At 44.6% G+C, this 14255-nt stretch overlaps 1 protein-coding gene across 2 annotated transcripts in view; it reads right to left on the bottom strand.

Annotated features, from left to right (window-relative positions):
- Window positions 1-2608, bottom strand: part of LOC126458421 (structural maintenance of chromosomes protein 4-like) — a 330847-nt gene extending 328239 nt beyond the window's left edge. For both annotated transcript variants that reach the window (XM_050095456.1, XM_050095457.1), the window contains exons 1-2: window positions 2270-2608; window positions 1882-2073 (exon numbers count right to left, since the gene is read on the bottom strand). In XM_050095456.1, the coding sequence (XP_049951413.1) occupies window positions 1882-2073; window positions 2270-2479 (402 nt within the window). In that variant the 5' untranslated portion in view covers window positions 2480-2608. The remainder of the gene's footprint in view (window positions 1-1881; window positions 2074-2269) is intronic.
- Window positions 2609-14255: the final 11647 nt, after the last annotated feature.

Below are 14255 nucleotides of genomic sequence, written 5' to 3'. Positions count from 1 at the left end.
ATTTTTGGGTAGTTTTTGAAAAGTTTACATGACCATATTTCAGGAATGGTTTGAGGTAAAAAATTGAAATTTGGTATTTTTCTTAGTTTCAGCACCCACTATAAGTATACCAACTTCCAGGAAAATCTAAGAGGGTGAGGTAAAATTTTTATTTAAAGTGTGTTGATTTGACATGGAACGACTCTCTTCAATCCTTTGATGTATAGGCTGAACCCTTTTTAACCTGAGCTTTTCATTCTTCATCTTCCATTCTGATTGTTCCCTTCTGGTTCTTGCAAATATTTTATATCAGCCATCTTTCTTGATGGTTTATTCCTATGTTTCTAAGAATTTCAGACATTTTGTACTAGTTTACATTTATGTTTTTTCCAGTTCAACAAATACTGACACTGTATTGATTTTACTTAAGTCTTGTTTCCATTATCAGTTGCAACATCAGAACTGCCTCTCCGGTGTCTTCTTCCTATACTTTAGCCACAGTGTCACAAAAACAGTTTACAAACTTAGCCATTTCGGTAACATTTCCACCCTTGGCACCAAAGCCAACAATCATGCCCTTTTGGAAGTCAGATAAACTGCTCCATTTCTGCACTACGACAACGACTGCTCTGTTTTCTGCGTACCCCCACCCCCCCAACACACTTTATATATCCTCCATTGCTAGTGCTACCACCTGCCACCTGAGTAGTTACTGCACATTGACATAAAATGTAGGCTGTGGTGCCATTAATGCGAATGGACAATATATAACTGATAGGCTATAGACTCCTGCATAATTACTGTACTTGTGATGCATTGTATTCTTACATTAGTGAGAGCTCTCTGCAAAGTGGCTCATTTCCTCTGATATCTGTACTGTTAGTTTTGCTGCACTCTTGATCAAAGCGTTGTTTTAGCAACTGATTCCTGCACATTACGTAATTCGGGTGGATGTTACATCAATCACTGTGAGCATTGCTTCATAGGTTATGCAAGAAATTCTGCACAGAATACCTTATGTTTACAATAATGAAGTGTGCATTATTTTGTTTAAAAATAGCCATTTGTCACCAATTAAATAATTTTCAATACCAGTACTTACATGGTTAGCAGCACTTTATTCCGTTTAACCTGCCCCATCGTGTATGCCTGTCTCTGCCCTGGTAACTTACACATTATGTCTTGTAAAGAAATCCAAGTAGAAATATATACATTACACTAGAAAAATAGATGTTTGCTATTCACTTCAACTTTGGGATCAGAAGCTACTTTTTTTATCTAAACACGTATCTTCTTCCTCCTTGGTCATTAAATGTGATAAATATCCTAAACAAAGACATTCTGTTTCATTATTCCAAACAATTTTCAAAAAGTGTAACTTCACTTAAGATAATTAAATTTATAATTGAACATCTTTGTACAAATTCCTTTCTTTCAAGGTGGAATACATTTAGTTACTGGCATTAGGAAGCAAATTCACAGCGATTCGTGATGTGGTAACAACAATGGAATACATGAACAAATTAAAAAGAGCTTCACTGACATTTGCTCGAAGGCCAGAGCACAACATGTTGCTCTGCAAAGCACTTTAGGCATGCTAGCACAAGACTTAACTCTTATTACTAGCGGGATTTCCTAACTAATGGGTGGTATCTTAGTATTTAGAATCCACAAGAAGTCTTGATGGCGGTCCAACTGAACCTACCGATTCCAGATGTCGGCTTCGTCCAGTGCTGTAATGATATGGCATCTCATAAAACCGCAAAAAACGGCCCGAGGTCTTGGTTAGATTTAAAGGTAATGGTTTGAATTGGCGCAGCGGCATCGCTCTCTCTCAATACAGAAGAATAATTTACTACTGGCAAAAACAATCTTGATTACGTGATTCGTAAATTTACGTACCTGTTCAATAATTTGTCTGAAATGGAGCTCCACTGTACAACTGTCCAGATTGGGGAATTTTTCCGAACAGTGGATTACAGATGCCGCATTCTTCGCACGAAGCTTATAGCCTTTCAGTCCGAATACAAACAGAATTGCGTCAATAACATTACTTTTTCCGCTTCCATTGGGCCCCACCACAGCATTAACTTTCTGTGACAAAATATGAACTATTTTATAAACTTACGCGAGGCACGGCCATAAGGTACTACAAAGTAAACTTCAGCTTATACTTTAAAGAACTTTCAAACATAATATGATGTCAGTTTACAATATTCAGGGCGGTAGTATATCTCTACTTGTTCATATTGTATAGTTAAGTATAGCTCTTAAAAGCAAAAGAAAATACCTCATGAAACGGCCCAAGTGTGCGCGTCCCAGCGAAGCTTTTAAAGTTTGTAATCACTATGTACCAAATAATGAGTCTCCCTCTGTCTTGCGCAGTTGAGACGGCGGCAAGGTCTCCAACGCAGTTGACGCCGGCTAAATCTAACTCACAATCACTCTCATCTTCAGACGGCAATAATTCGTCATCGCCATTCACCAGAGGAATTTCCATGCTGGCAATGGCAGTACCGCAGTTCGCGCTGAACTTGAGTCTCACGCATCATTTCTTTCACAAACAGACAAGGTGACAACTCCCCGTCGCACAAGCGTCCACAGATCCAAAATCCCTCCCACTCGACATTTGTTTTCAAACCGGTAGTTCCAAAGAACATCAAAAGCAGACTGAAGATGAAATACAGATAAGCCGTTATCCAAGGTATCTACATTCTTTGACAACGGCATAGGTATCGATCACTGGGAAAGTTATCGATCTGAAGATGCTACAGCACTCATCAATTTCAATAGACACCGCTATCTCTTAACCCCGCAGTAGTTGGGCCGTGTTTCGTAGCGTTAATAGTCACTACGGACTGTCAGTCCGCAAGGCGATAAATACAGATTTACAAGTAAAAATCAACAAAGTAATTGAGAGTACGCAATTAATTACGCGTCATTTTAAAGTGTTAAGTGTGTGGTTATCACGGAAGATTAGTTGAGAGATAACACACTTAATATTGAATACACATTTATTGGTCACTCGTACATATATGAAACAATGGCTGTTACACATCTGTGTGCCGAAAGTTCACTCAAGAGGTTCGTTTGAGCAGTTGCCTGCGCGCTCGTGCGCATGCCCATTGCTGAACTCACATATGAGCAGTTCCTTCTGCCGTTTCTGGCTACTTGAAGCGTGACTGTTTGCCGTATGAACGGTAGCAGCAAGTAGCTAGATGCTACCCGGAAAAATTTTTCTGGCGCGCCCAAGCCCCCAGATTCGCCCAAGCACAGAGCAAGGTAAGTTGTAGTGGTGTAGGGGGGGGGGGGGGGGCGAGAGTCATTCTCCACGTTACCCGCGTATATGATTAGTGATATTGCTGGCCTCTCTTCGTTTACAGCTCCCACGTCAAACGAAAGCAAAACAGATTTCTGTGGCTGGGAGCCATCAAGTGAATTAAAATACATTCTCATAATCATGAAAGACTAAAATAAGTTAGTATTTTCAATTTTCTGATTTTATATTATCTCCACTTTATTAGCAATCAACCATTACTATTTTAATGAAGTTATTTCTGTCGGTTTTGTACAGAAATTTGCCACTATTAACTTTGTCGCCGAGGCAGTCAGTTTATTTAAAATGAAGTGTTTCATTCCACACTACTGGCTACTTTCAACTTCTCTCGATTTAAAGCACACATTTTCATTTTCTGGGCTGAATGACATTACACCATAATAAAGAACCAAACATGATATAATACAGTACTGGTACTTCAAGAAAATTGGTATCCCGAAAACCACGTAGAAAAGCTGAATATCAGGTACCTCCAAGTGCACCTGGACATAGAAATGCGCACTTAGAGCAGAATGAAGCATTTTAGTATGGTTTATGAAATTCAGATACTGTTGGAGTAGTCTCTGATGTCCTGTTTCCTTTATGACACTGTGATATCTCTTAATGCTATGTACGTATGAACATACGTAAATATTCACTTGAAGCTGACTAAGCATGCAAATTCAGTCAGTAGTTTTGAGTTAAATATTTTGTTTCAAATATATTGACAGCTGTAGCAGAATTTTACAAATCTGCCTGCCGTGAAATAGTGAATTGTCTAGTACTTCCTCTGGGCCTTAAGTTATTTCTTAATTTGTGTAGCTTACATCTTAAATTTATGGAAGAACATCCTATGGTAAATTGTAGACTGGCTGCAAACTGTGTTTTATGGTGTTAACTCCCCATAAGGCTTTATATTTATTCCTAAAGTAGTATATAAACTGTCAGTTGAACAGTTGCTTTGCCTCACAGAAAACCTTGTTAATTTTTTACATTTTTTGCAAAAGTCATGAAATAATTTATTGTCCTTTATTCTGGTGTAAGCTACACAAGGAAATGTTTATTTCATTTTTGCAAGAAATTTGTATTCCTTCACACTGGCTTTTTGCAGTGCTGTGTAGATGTGAACTTCATTGGAATGCCACATAACAATTCGCAGTGTACGAAAAAAAACAATCTATGTCAGTCGACACATAGCAAAATATTAGGATACTTTGAGCTGTGGAATCTAGCTTTGTAATGAATATTATGCCAAGAACTACTCCCTTACTTGCATTCCTTATTTGGGTAGAATTGACAAAACAATTGCTCCGGGTACAAATCTCTAAGTCCTCTCAGCAACATGCTGCAGCGCTGCACATGGCCACATGATGCCCCACCACGCACGAAATTCCACACAGAAATGCGACGAAAAGCATATGAGCAGAGTAAACACCAAGTTCGGCTGCCTACATCATCGTAGCTGTACATGCTCAGTATGGCCTTTTTTCTGGTGCTCTCTGGCAACTGCTCAAACGAACCTAAGAACATACTAGTCCGAAGAAGGAAGGTGCCAAAGATAGAGCACTCTGCGCCAGAGACGCCACAGGTCCTTCCTCCCCCCCCCCCCCCCCCCCAAGGTAGTGTGGAGCTCAGTGGAGAAAAGGCTCATGAGATGAAGTCGCAATCTTGGCAACAACAGAGCGGTTGTAGGCGGCAGCCGGGGCGGGAAGTGGGGCGGCAGTGTCGGCAGTACTGCAACCTGGTGGTTCCAATGGCTGCACATGAGAGGTGACAGCAGGCGGAGACGAATCGGCCGAAGGCAGGATGGCTGCATCGGGAGGTAGGTCGTCGTTGACTGACCACACTGGCTTAGGTCTATTAGCTGAGACTGTCTGTGGCTGTCCGTGAAGGTGGGTGACGAGCATGTTGGTACCACGATGTAGCACATGGTGAGGGACCAAATAGGGCGACTGAAGAGCTGCCTGCACAGTGTTGTCCTGCAGCATAACAAAGTCACTTGTGGACGATCATGGAAGGGATGCTGAGGGGTTGTGGCAGGAGGGGGATGCAGAAGTGCGCGACATATGTGCAGACACACTCGACCAGGCTGGTGAGATCCTCAGGTGCGGCGGAAGGTGAATCCTCAACGAATTCGGCGGGGAGAAGGAGAGGCTCACTGTACAGAATCTCAGCGAGGGAGGCATCAAGATCTTCTCCATGAGCCGAGCGAATACTTAGCAGGAACCATGGGAGGGCCTCCAACCAGAGGTCTCCATGGCGCATTAGGATGGCCTTGAGTGTACAGTGCCACCACTCGATGAGACCATTCGACTGCGGGTGGTATGATGTGGTATGAAACTTGGCGATGCTGCAGAGTCGTGCGAAGAGTGTGGACCCAAATTGACATCCCTGCTCAGTGGTGATAGATAGGGGATAGCCAAAATGAGCAACCCACGCCAAGATGAAGGGACAGGCGACAGTCTCGGCCGTGGTGTCAGTAAGTAGGACCACCTTGAGCCATCAGGTCACATGGTCGATGATCGACAAGATACATCTGTAGCCCTTGGACGGGGGAAGGGGACCAACGGCGTTGATATGGATGTGCCAGAAATGCCCCCTTGGGATGTCAAACTTGCCCAGAGAACGTTGAGCTTGCCTGCCGACACACAGCTACAAGTGCAACAGTCGTGCTACATGCCAGGCCAGATGAAGTGCTCTTTAACCAGCCATGTCGTGGCTCACATCACAGGGCAAGCTAAGCCACTAGGCGATAAAGACCCTATCGCGAAGGGTGGCGGGGACCAGGGGCGAAATGTGGTTCAAATGGCTCTGAGCACTATGTGACTTAGCTTCTGAGGTCATCAGTCGCCTAGAACTTAGAACTAATTAAACCTATCTAACCTAAGGACATCACACACATCCATGCCCGAGGCAGGATTCGAACCTGCGACCCATAGCGGTCGCTCGGTTCCAGACCGTAGCGCCTAGAACCACACGGCCACTCCGGCCGGCAGGCGAAATTTGCCTGCAGATGTGTCACAAAGGACAGTGATTGTCGAACCAGGTAGTATATGGCGCTGGACAGAGAGCGATGAGCCGTTGTCTGATTTTATTTGCTCTATATCATCGTCATTGGTTTGTAGTCAGGCATGTTCCTCCAGATTCAGTGGTGCGGTTAGCACACAGATGAGGTAAAGGTAGTCTGCCACAACGTTCTCTGTGCCACGGATATAACATGCATCAGAAGACTGCTGACAATTGTAGTCCATATCGCGGAAACTCCTGGGCGGAAGGTCCTTAGCAGGATTACGAATAGTGTCTATGAGTGGCTTGTGATCAGTATAGATTGTGAAGGATCGCCCCTCGAGGTCACTACAAAAATGTTTAATCACCTCGTACACAGTGATAGTTCATGGTCAAATGGCGACTACTTGCACTGGCTCTTAGTCAGTTTCTTGGAAAAGAAGCAGAGGGGTTGGGTGGAGTCGTCAGTGTGCCGCTGTAAAACAGCAACCACAGTTGAGTCACTGGTATCACTTGTGATCGAGACACAGGTCTCAGGGTCAGGTAGAGCGATTGTGACAGCTTTGGCTAGGGCAGTTTTAAGGTTACCAAAAGTGTCGATCATCAGCTGGGTCCACTCCAACTTCCGTTTTCCAGTGGTGTTTTTGCTGGAAGGGCATTGGTGAGGGCCATTTCGATGTAGGCAGCTTAAGGAATATGGAGGCGGTAAAAGCTTGCCATACCCAGAAAACGATGGAGCTGAGCATAATCCTCAGGGTGAAGAAGTTTAAGTAAGATTTCGACATGTGAACTCGTCGGTTGGAGGCCGTCAGCAGAGACAAAATGGCCAATGAAGGCAATGGATGCGGAACACAATTGAGATTTATCATGGTTAATCACCACGCCGTTGGCAGCGAGGGCTGAATGGACTGAATCAAGGTGAACTTGATGCTTCTCAGCGAAGGAAGAAAAATATAAGGATATCGTCTAAGTAAGTGTCGGCAAAAGGCAGAAGGAGCAAAATGGAATCAATGAACCGCTGCCATGTTTGTGCAGCATTTTTCAATTCATAAGGCATGTAACAGTATTCAAATAGGCCAGAGGCTGTGATGATGACCATCTTTGGAACATCCAGTGGATGCATAGGAACCTGGTGATATGCTTAGGAACAATCTAATGCAGAGAAAAAGGTAGAACCATGAAGCAACTGCGTGAAATCTTAGATATGTGGATTGGGGTAGTTATCGATAATGGTGCAGGCATTAAGGGACCTGTAGTCCCTGATCATGCATAAAGTGCTGTCCGTTTTTGGGAACAAGGTAAATAGGGGAAGACCAGTTTCTATCAGAGGGGAGGAGAACACCTGAGGCCACGAGCATAAGTTTGGAAGCGTTAAGGCACCTAGCCTTATAACAAACAGGTGGGTCATCGGTGGTGCAAAACCTTATGGCAAGTGCCATTACTGTTGGCCGACAATCGTGTAGGGAAATCAGCATGACAGGTCAAGAAGGTATCCTCAGGCAACGTCGGTTTGCTGCCCTTGATGAACCGGAACAATGTAGGTGGGGCGTCGGCTGCAGTCAGCGACAGAAGGCGCGATGCAGGGGTGAAGAGGCGAGAAGAACCAGGAGAGGTGCATGCAGATGCATCTTGGAAATTCGTCCTTGGCAATGCGAAAAGAACAGCAGGCGGTGGAGTGCTCAGCACTGGAGAGGTTGACGAGAAGACTCAGTAGAGGCATGTACTGGGCTGGCTCGCTGTGGGGCTGCAGATAGGCGATGTATGGTATGTTGTGCATGTGACAATTCAGCGGAGGTAGAGGCGATGCGGACGCATAAGTCATCGCTCTGGGTGAGGAGTTCGTCGATCTGAGAACGCACGTATGACAGATCAGAGAGTCGTGTGGTTATGCGCTCGACCAGGGAAGTATATGTGGAAAGAGTAGCCAAGGAGGCAGAGAGTGAAATGGTCCTGAAATAGGGTGAGCACGAAACTGTAGAGCCAGATGCGTGGCAGAGTAAAGTGGCCTATAGGTCTGGTGAATGTTCATAATGGTGTAGAAAATCCAACCCGATCACAGGTCCGTCCGTGTTGGCAGTGTGGAAGGTCCAAGGGATGATGTGAACCAGTGAGAGGTGAAACGACATCTTGATGGGGCCATGGACTGCAATGGGAGAACAGTTGGTGGCACTCAAGATGGTTGAGGGGATAGCGTGTCGACGACGTGCTTTGCCAGTATGACGCTAACGTTAGCGCCAGTGTCAACGAGAAAGTGGGTGCCGTTCGAGATATCTGTGGCGTAGAGGCGTCTCGTTGCTGAAGTGAGTGGCGTAGCATCAGAAGATAGGCACCATGAAGGTATGTGGCGGGACGTGATGCTTAAACGTGCCTGTGAGTCTCGTTTGGGTAAGCACAGGGCGCGCAGCAGTGCGGGCAGCGTCCCCTAGGTAGTGTGGAACCAGCACAATGGGTACGCTGCTTGGCGGGCAGGTGCAGTGCAGGCAGGGATTGTGGCTGACTATGGTGGGGCCGATGGCCGATCACGCCGACGACTGTCGGGAGCCCATTGGCAGTACCTCCTGTAGGCTGCTGGGTGGCAGCTCCTGATGGGCAGCTGAGGCACCGAGGCGAGCACGCTGGCCTCTGCCGACAGGGTGTAGAACCGGAGGCGCAGGTGTGCCAATTGAGGATGGTGGAGATATCGTTCGTGTCTTGCAGTGTCGGTGACGAATGATGGCGTAAGTCTGATCCGCCATGTGTAATCGAACCTTGAGTGTGTCAGTGTGTCAGTGATGTGAGACAGTAGATGAAGCTGCAGATCCAAAGGCATTTTAACCAGCCATTAAATATTTGTGCAAGGTGAATGGTGAGAGGAGCAAGTCGCTGATGAGATCCATATGTGTGTGGAAATGGCTCACCAGGCAGACAAAACTGGCGCCATCGTCGGAAATGCTGTGGATGTGCAGGAGGTGGTCCAGTAAGGTGAACCAAGTTTTTGGGTTTTCTTTTTGCAATGCAGGTAACTTGAGGAACATGTCTGGCTAGGCGGTAGTGGTAAGCGGTGCATTGCCCGAGGTCAGGGTGAGGCAGTGGCCGCAAGCAGCACACAATAAGGAGTGGGTGGAGGAGGCAACATGCATATAAGCCGGCAAGGTGTGTCCAGTCAGCAAGCCTGAGGAGGAGCGCAACACATGTGTAACGGACGGTGCCGTAGCAACAGTGGGCGGATGGCGGTCGTGGTGAAGCTGCGGGGCGGCGGACCTGGTAACTGGCGCAGGTGGAATGGCTGGCGCCGTTATGAAAGCGAGTGGAAGGCGGTCGTGGTGCTACCATGGTGCGACGGTCGTGGAAACCAGCGTGGTCGAGGCGACCAGTGGCGCCGAAACGGCGTGCGGGGAGGGGGGGGGGGGGGCGTTGCAACACTATGTAAATGAGAATGTGCTACCCCATGTACAGAAATGTTCGATTCACAGTCCGGGAAATTTGCTGGCACTTCAAGCCATTCGAAAGGTAACAATGTACATGGAGGTTAAACCACAATGTCTTTTTCTGGAAGGTCCTACAAGTTATTGTTAGGTGGTGGCTGTTGTTGTGCTGCCACGCTAGGCGGCGGCCATGTTGAGCCAGGTAAGTTTAGGTGGCCGCTGGCGTGGCTGGGCGTAAATACCTGTTCACTTTTAACCAGGTTTGAAGGAGGAACGCTTGTCCACTCATGGTCGCAAGCGGCAGAGTTGACACGGCCTGTTACACTTGCACCGCAAATCACAGGTAGATCCATTGTGGCGCAAACAATGCAGCGGCACAAGATGGGAGTGAATGACGAAAACAAGCACAAATAACGCTGAATGAGACGTCGACGGTGTGGGGATCACCACTGTGGTTACCACAGAAGATTAGTTGAGAGATAACACACTTAATATTGAATACACATTTATTGGTCATTCGTACATATAACAAAGAATGGCTGTTACGCATCTGTGTGCCCAAATGTTCACACAAGAACATACTACTCCAAAGAAGGAAGGTGCCAAATATAGGGCACTCTGAGCCAGAGATGCCACAAGTGCATACCTTTTATAAAACTACAACTTCTGTCCAATTCCACTGACAATGTAAGGTTCCATACATGTTACAGTACTTATTTATGAGTATGAGGAATACATGTAACAGAATCGTAATCAAGATGAAATGCACATAATGGTTGCCAGTACAACAGTTCTCCAGTTTATACAATTCAGTCTTCCTTTTTTAAACATTGTGAACAAATAACACTTGCATGTTCCAAACGGAGATATTTACTACATTTGCAGCAGCTATACCTGGTAGGTCCGTTCTTTTTCCTGTCACAGTACGCACAATGCCTTCTCTATTTGTTAGCATGTTCAGTGGGCCTTGCATTTCCTTAAGTTTGAAAAATTTCACAAAATCTTGAAGGCCATTCACACTCACACGTGCTCTGAAAAGAGATGATAAGACAACTGCCACAGAAAATCTCCTTCTCAAGTGTTGCTGTATGGGTTTCTTGCAGCATGAATCACTTGAGAATTGAGAATTGATACCTCCAACATTCAGCAGGAATTAAAATATGACCACAGGCCATCAGCGAGCTTTGTGCAAGTGCAGACTGCACACAACTTGTCCCAAAAGTTTAAACCTCCTTTCGTCTTGTTGTACATAACAACTATTTCTGCTTTGCCCATCTCTTCATCAACAATGTCATCATGCTGAAGACTGGATACAAGTACAACATTATTGCTGTTCTTAGGAATATTAGAGTACAAGAGTTTTTGAAGGCAAATAAACTTGAGTGCATTTGACACTTACTCTGCTTCATGAATTCAAGAAGCAAATCCCTTTTTTTTCGTACAGTTCCTAGTAAAGTTAGCTCAAAATCATTTTTCAGTGGTTCAAACAAATGAAGACCTATTAACAAGATATCCACTGTTGTATTCTGGCCAGTTCCTTTGATAGAGATTCTCAGTCTCTGAACTAGTTGGAGTATTACCTGTGATGATAGAGACACTCAGTCTTTGAACTACAGTAGCTGGAGTATTACTTGTATAAAATAGCTATATCCATAGTATAACACATCCTGGCATCGCAAAGGTTTAATATTTTTATTCCTTATTTGTTGGCTTTCTGGATATATACTGTCTAAACTGACAATTACCTTGAAATACTTCTAACTTATCATCGACTGTGAGATATGTGGAGAGAATATCTGCTGTTTTGCAATTTTCCACAAACGTGTCAAAAATGTTTCTTATTGGAGCTAACTTGTTACCTGTTAAATTGTCATCAAAAGAGCAGATATCTGAGAAGGAAGCCAAATCTAGACAGCCTCAAAATTTCTACTTCTGTGGCACCAGTCTTCCACAGATCGTCTACGTTTAGATGGCTAGCCTTCGTCATTCCAGCCAAATATTCTTTCAACAACAGATGTTTTAATTCAGGACAACTTGAATAATGATTAATACATTTCTCATTTGTTTTTGAATACCTTCATTATGAAATTCATTACCATTATTTGTTTGTAAATTTCATGAACGTGGTTGCTTTAAAATATTTTCAAAAGTTTCTGAAATATTTTTTCTAGTTTTATCGTCAATTGAAATAGCACAAGCATATTTTGTATAACATCTGTTCTGTATTGGTGCAACGTGCCACAGGGGCACAGCAGCGACCGGACGCTCGCTGCAGGTAAGAATTTTCTCTGCCCACTCGTCCACACAATACATGGTCGAACTGGCCAGGGCAGGGGAGACAGTCCATGACCGCCAAGCAGCATGCACGCATGTGTAACTGTGTTTCGCAATGTGATGTCCAAATACAGTCCATTTTAACCAACCATGTACTTTCATTTTCAATCGCCTTTCCTTTGCAACGAGTGATATGCATTCATTTGGACTGTGGAAAGACCAAAGCAGCGCAGAATTAACCACGCGTTTTGCAGCTGTCTACATTTTGGCCCTCCGGGCCGGATGTATCTATTCGAACATTTTCCAGCACAAAAGTTACGTGCTTTGATTTGCACGTACCGCGGATTTCGAGTATCTGGTTATCTTGGCTTTCTGTGCGATTTTCTGAGATTACCATATGCTCTGCATGTCTCTCAAGCATCAGCCGTGACAGACGTCCGCGCTAGAGCTCTCCAAGGTACAAATGCCACGAGAATCGAGTTGTGAAGTTCACCTCAAGCCAGCAGACGCCGCAACACCGCCAAGCAGTTCCGGCAACATGACACCAGTGCATCAGTGAGCGCCGTCCGTCGCCGTCTCCAGCAGCAGCTGCAGTCCAGGTAATGTCGTCCTGCTCTGTGAGCAGCCTGGCTCTATTTCCTTAATCTATTATCCTTTGTGCTAATCTTCTGAAGCATTGACCCTGTCGAGAAACGAAATTTCGTTATGAAAAGAGTAGTAATCAAGTCAAGAGTGACTAGATTCTCCACATTTGTTAATAGCTTTGAAGAAGGATCCAATCTCAACGACATCCGAGTAAGGCAATTACTACTAAATACAAGCAAAGATGAATGCAACGACATCCAAACTCATTTAGAGGTTAACGATGTAGAAGAATCTCACGATGCAGAGAGGGAGTCGTTTGAAGACTTGTGCTTACATTTAGAATCAAAGATAGCGACACTGCTCCAATCAAATGTTGTCTTACCACCTAAGTCTGCAAGTTCATGCAGTGCACGTGAAATAAAGCTCCTAGCAATTTCATTACCAAAATTCAATGGTAACATAGCAGAATCCATGCATTTCTTTGATGCATTTAGGCACTAGTTATTAGCAATGAAACCATAACTGGTGTCCAGCGATATTATTATTTATTGTCATGTGTGTCTGGTGAACCTCGCAAGCTGGTTGAAAACTTACTGGTTACAGAAAGTAAGTTTAAGATTGCATGGGATTTGATCGTCCAAAGGTATAACAATCCCAAGTTAATTGTTGATTTGCATGTAAAAAGAACTTCTGAATCTGCCCACCGTAAAAGTTGAATCTGCTAAGGACTTACAGATGTTAATTAATCACCTAATGAGAACTCTGAACGCGGTTGAGGTAATTCACGTCGGTGTTCCGTTGCAAGAAATATTGCTCTAGCACATTTTGTTGGATCACGTAAGTGTGACTCTGAGGAAACAGTGGGAATGTAAAACAGCTGACACCACACTTCCTCGTCTGAAAGATTTGGTGGCATATCTAGAAATCAGCTGTCAGATGTTAGAGCTCATTCACCCAGACAAAATGCTGCCCCCAGTTCCAGCAGCCGGCCGCCAAGCATATTAAGGCAGAAGGGAACAGTTCTCGACGTACATTTTTAGCGACTGCTCCTGACTGTCCGTTCTGCAACTCAACGCATAAGCTAAGTAGTTGTTCAAAGTTCAAAGAGAGCGACACTGCTAGCAGAATAGACTTCGTGAACAGACGAAAACTTTGTTTCAACTGTCAGGACTCGAATCGTAGGCAGGAGAAATGTCGTGCTGGCAACTGCCGAGTTTGTAACAAGCACCACAACACATTATTGCACAAAGAACAAGCCAGTAATAGTGACAGTAGACACCAAGAAACGGATGTACAAGAAGAGCAGTGAAAGGAGACCACCAACATGCAGAAGTATTATTATCTACTGCACTTGTAAAAATCGCCGACAAAAATGGGGAGGTGTACAAATGCAGAGCACTTCTTGACAGTGCCTCACAAATGAACTTTACGTCTAGGAGCTTAGCAGATCAGGTGGGAATACAGCTGAGTCGCCATTCGATACCAATAGTAGCATCAGCGATGTTCAAACGGTAGAATCGTGGCATGTTTGCAGTGTGTACATGTCCTCAAGAATTGCTGCATTGTCTGTGCATTATTACCACGTATAACAGGACCACTGCCAACAGTATCTCTTGAAACCTCCACCTGGCAGCTTCCTAAGCAGGTAAGGTTAGCAGACCCATCATTTAACAAACCTGATGAGATTGATC

This window comes from Schistocerca serialis, chromosome 2 (genome assembly GCF_023864345.2).
Source record: "Schistocerca serialis cubense isolate TAMUIC-IGC-003099 chromosome 2, iqSchSeri2.2, whole genome shotgun sequence".
Lineage (NCBI taxonomy): Eukaryota > Metazoa > Arthropoda > Insecta > Orthoptera > Acrididae > Schistocerca > Schistocerca serialis.
The sequence above is the reverse complement of the archived record's forward strand: the minus strand, read 5'-3'. Positions and strand labels throughout refer to the sequence as shown.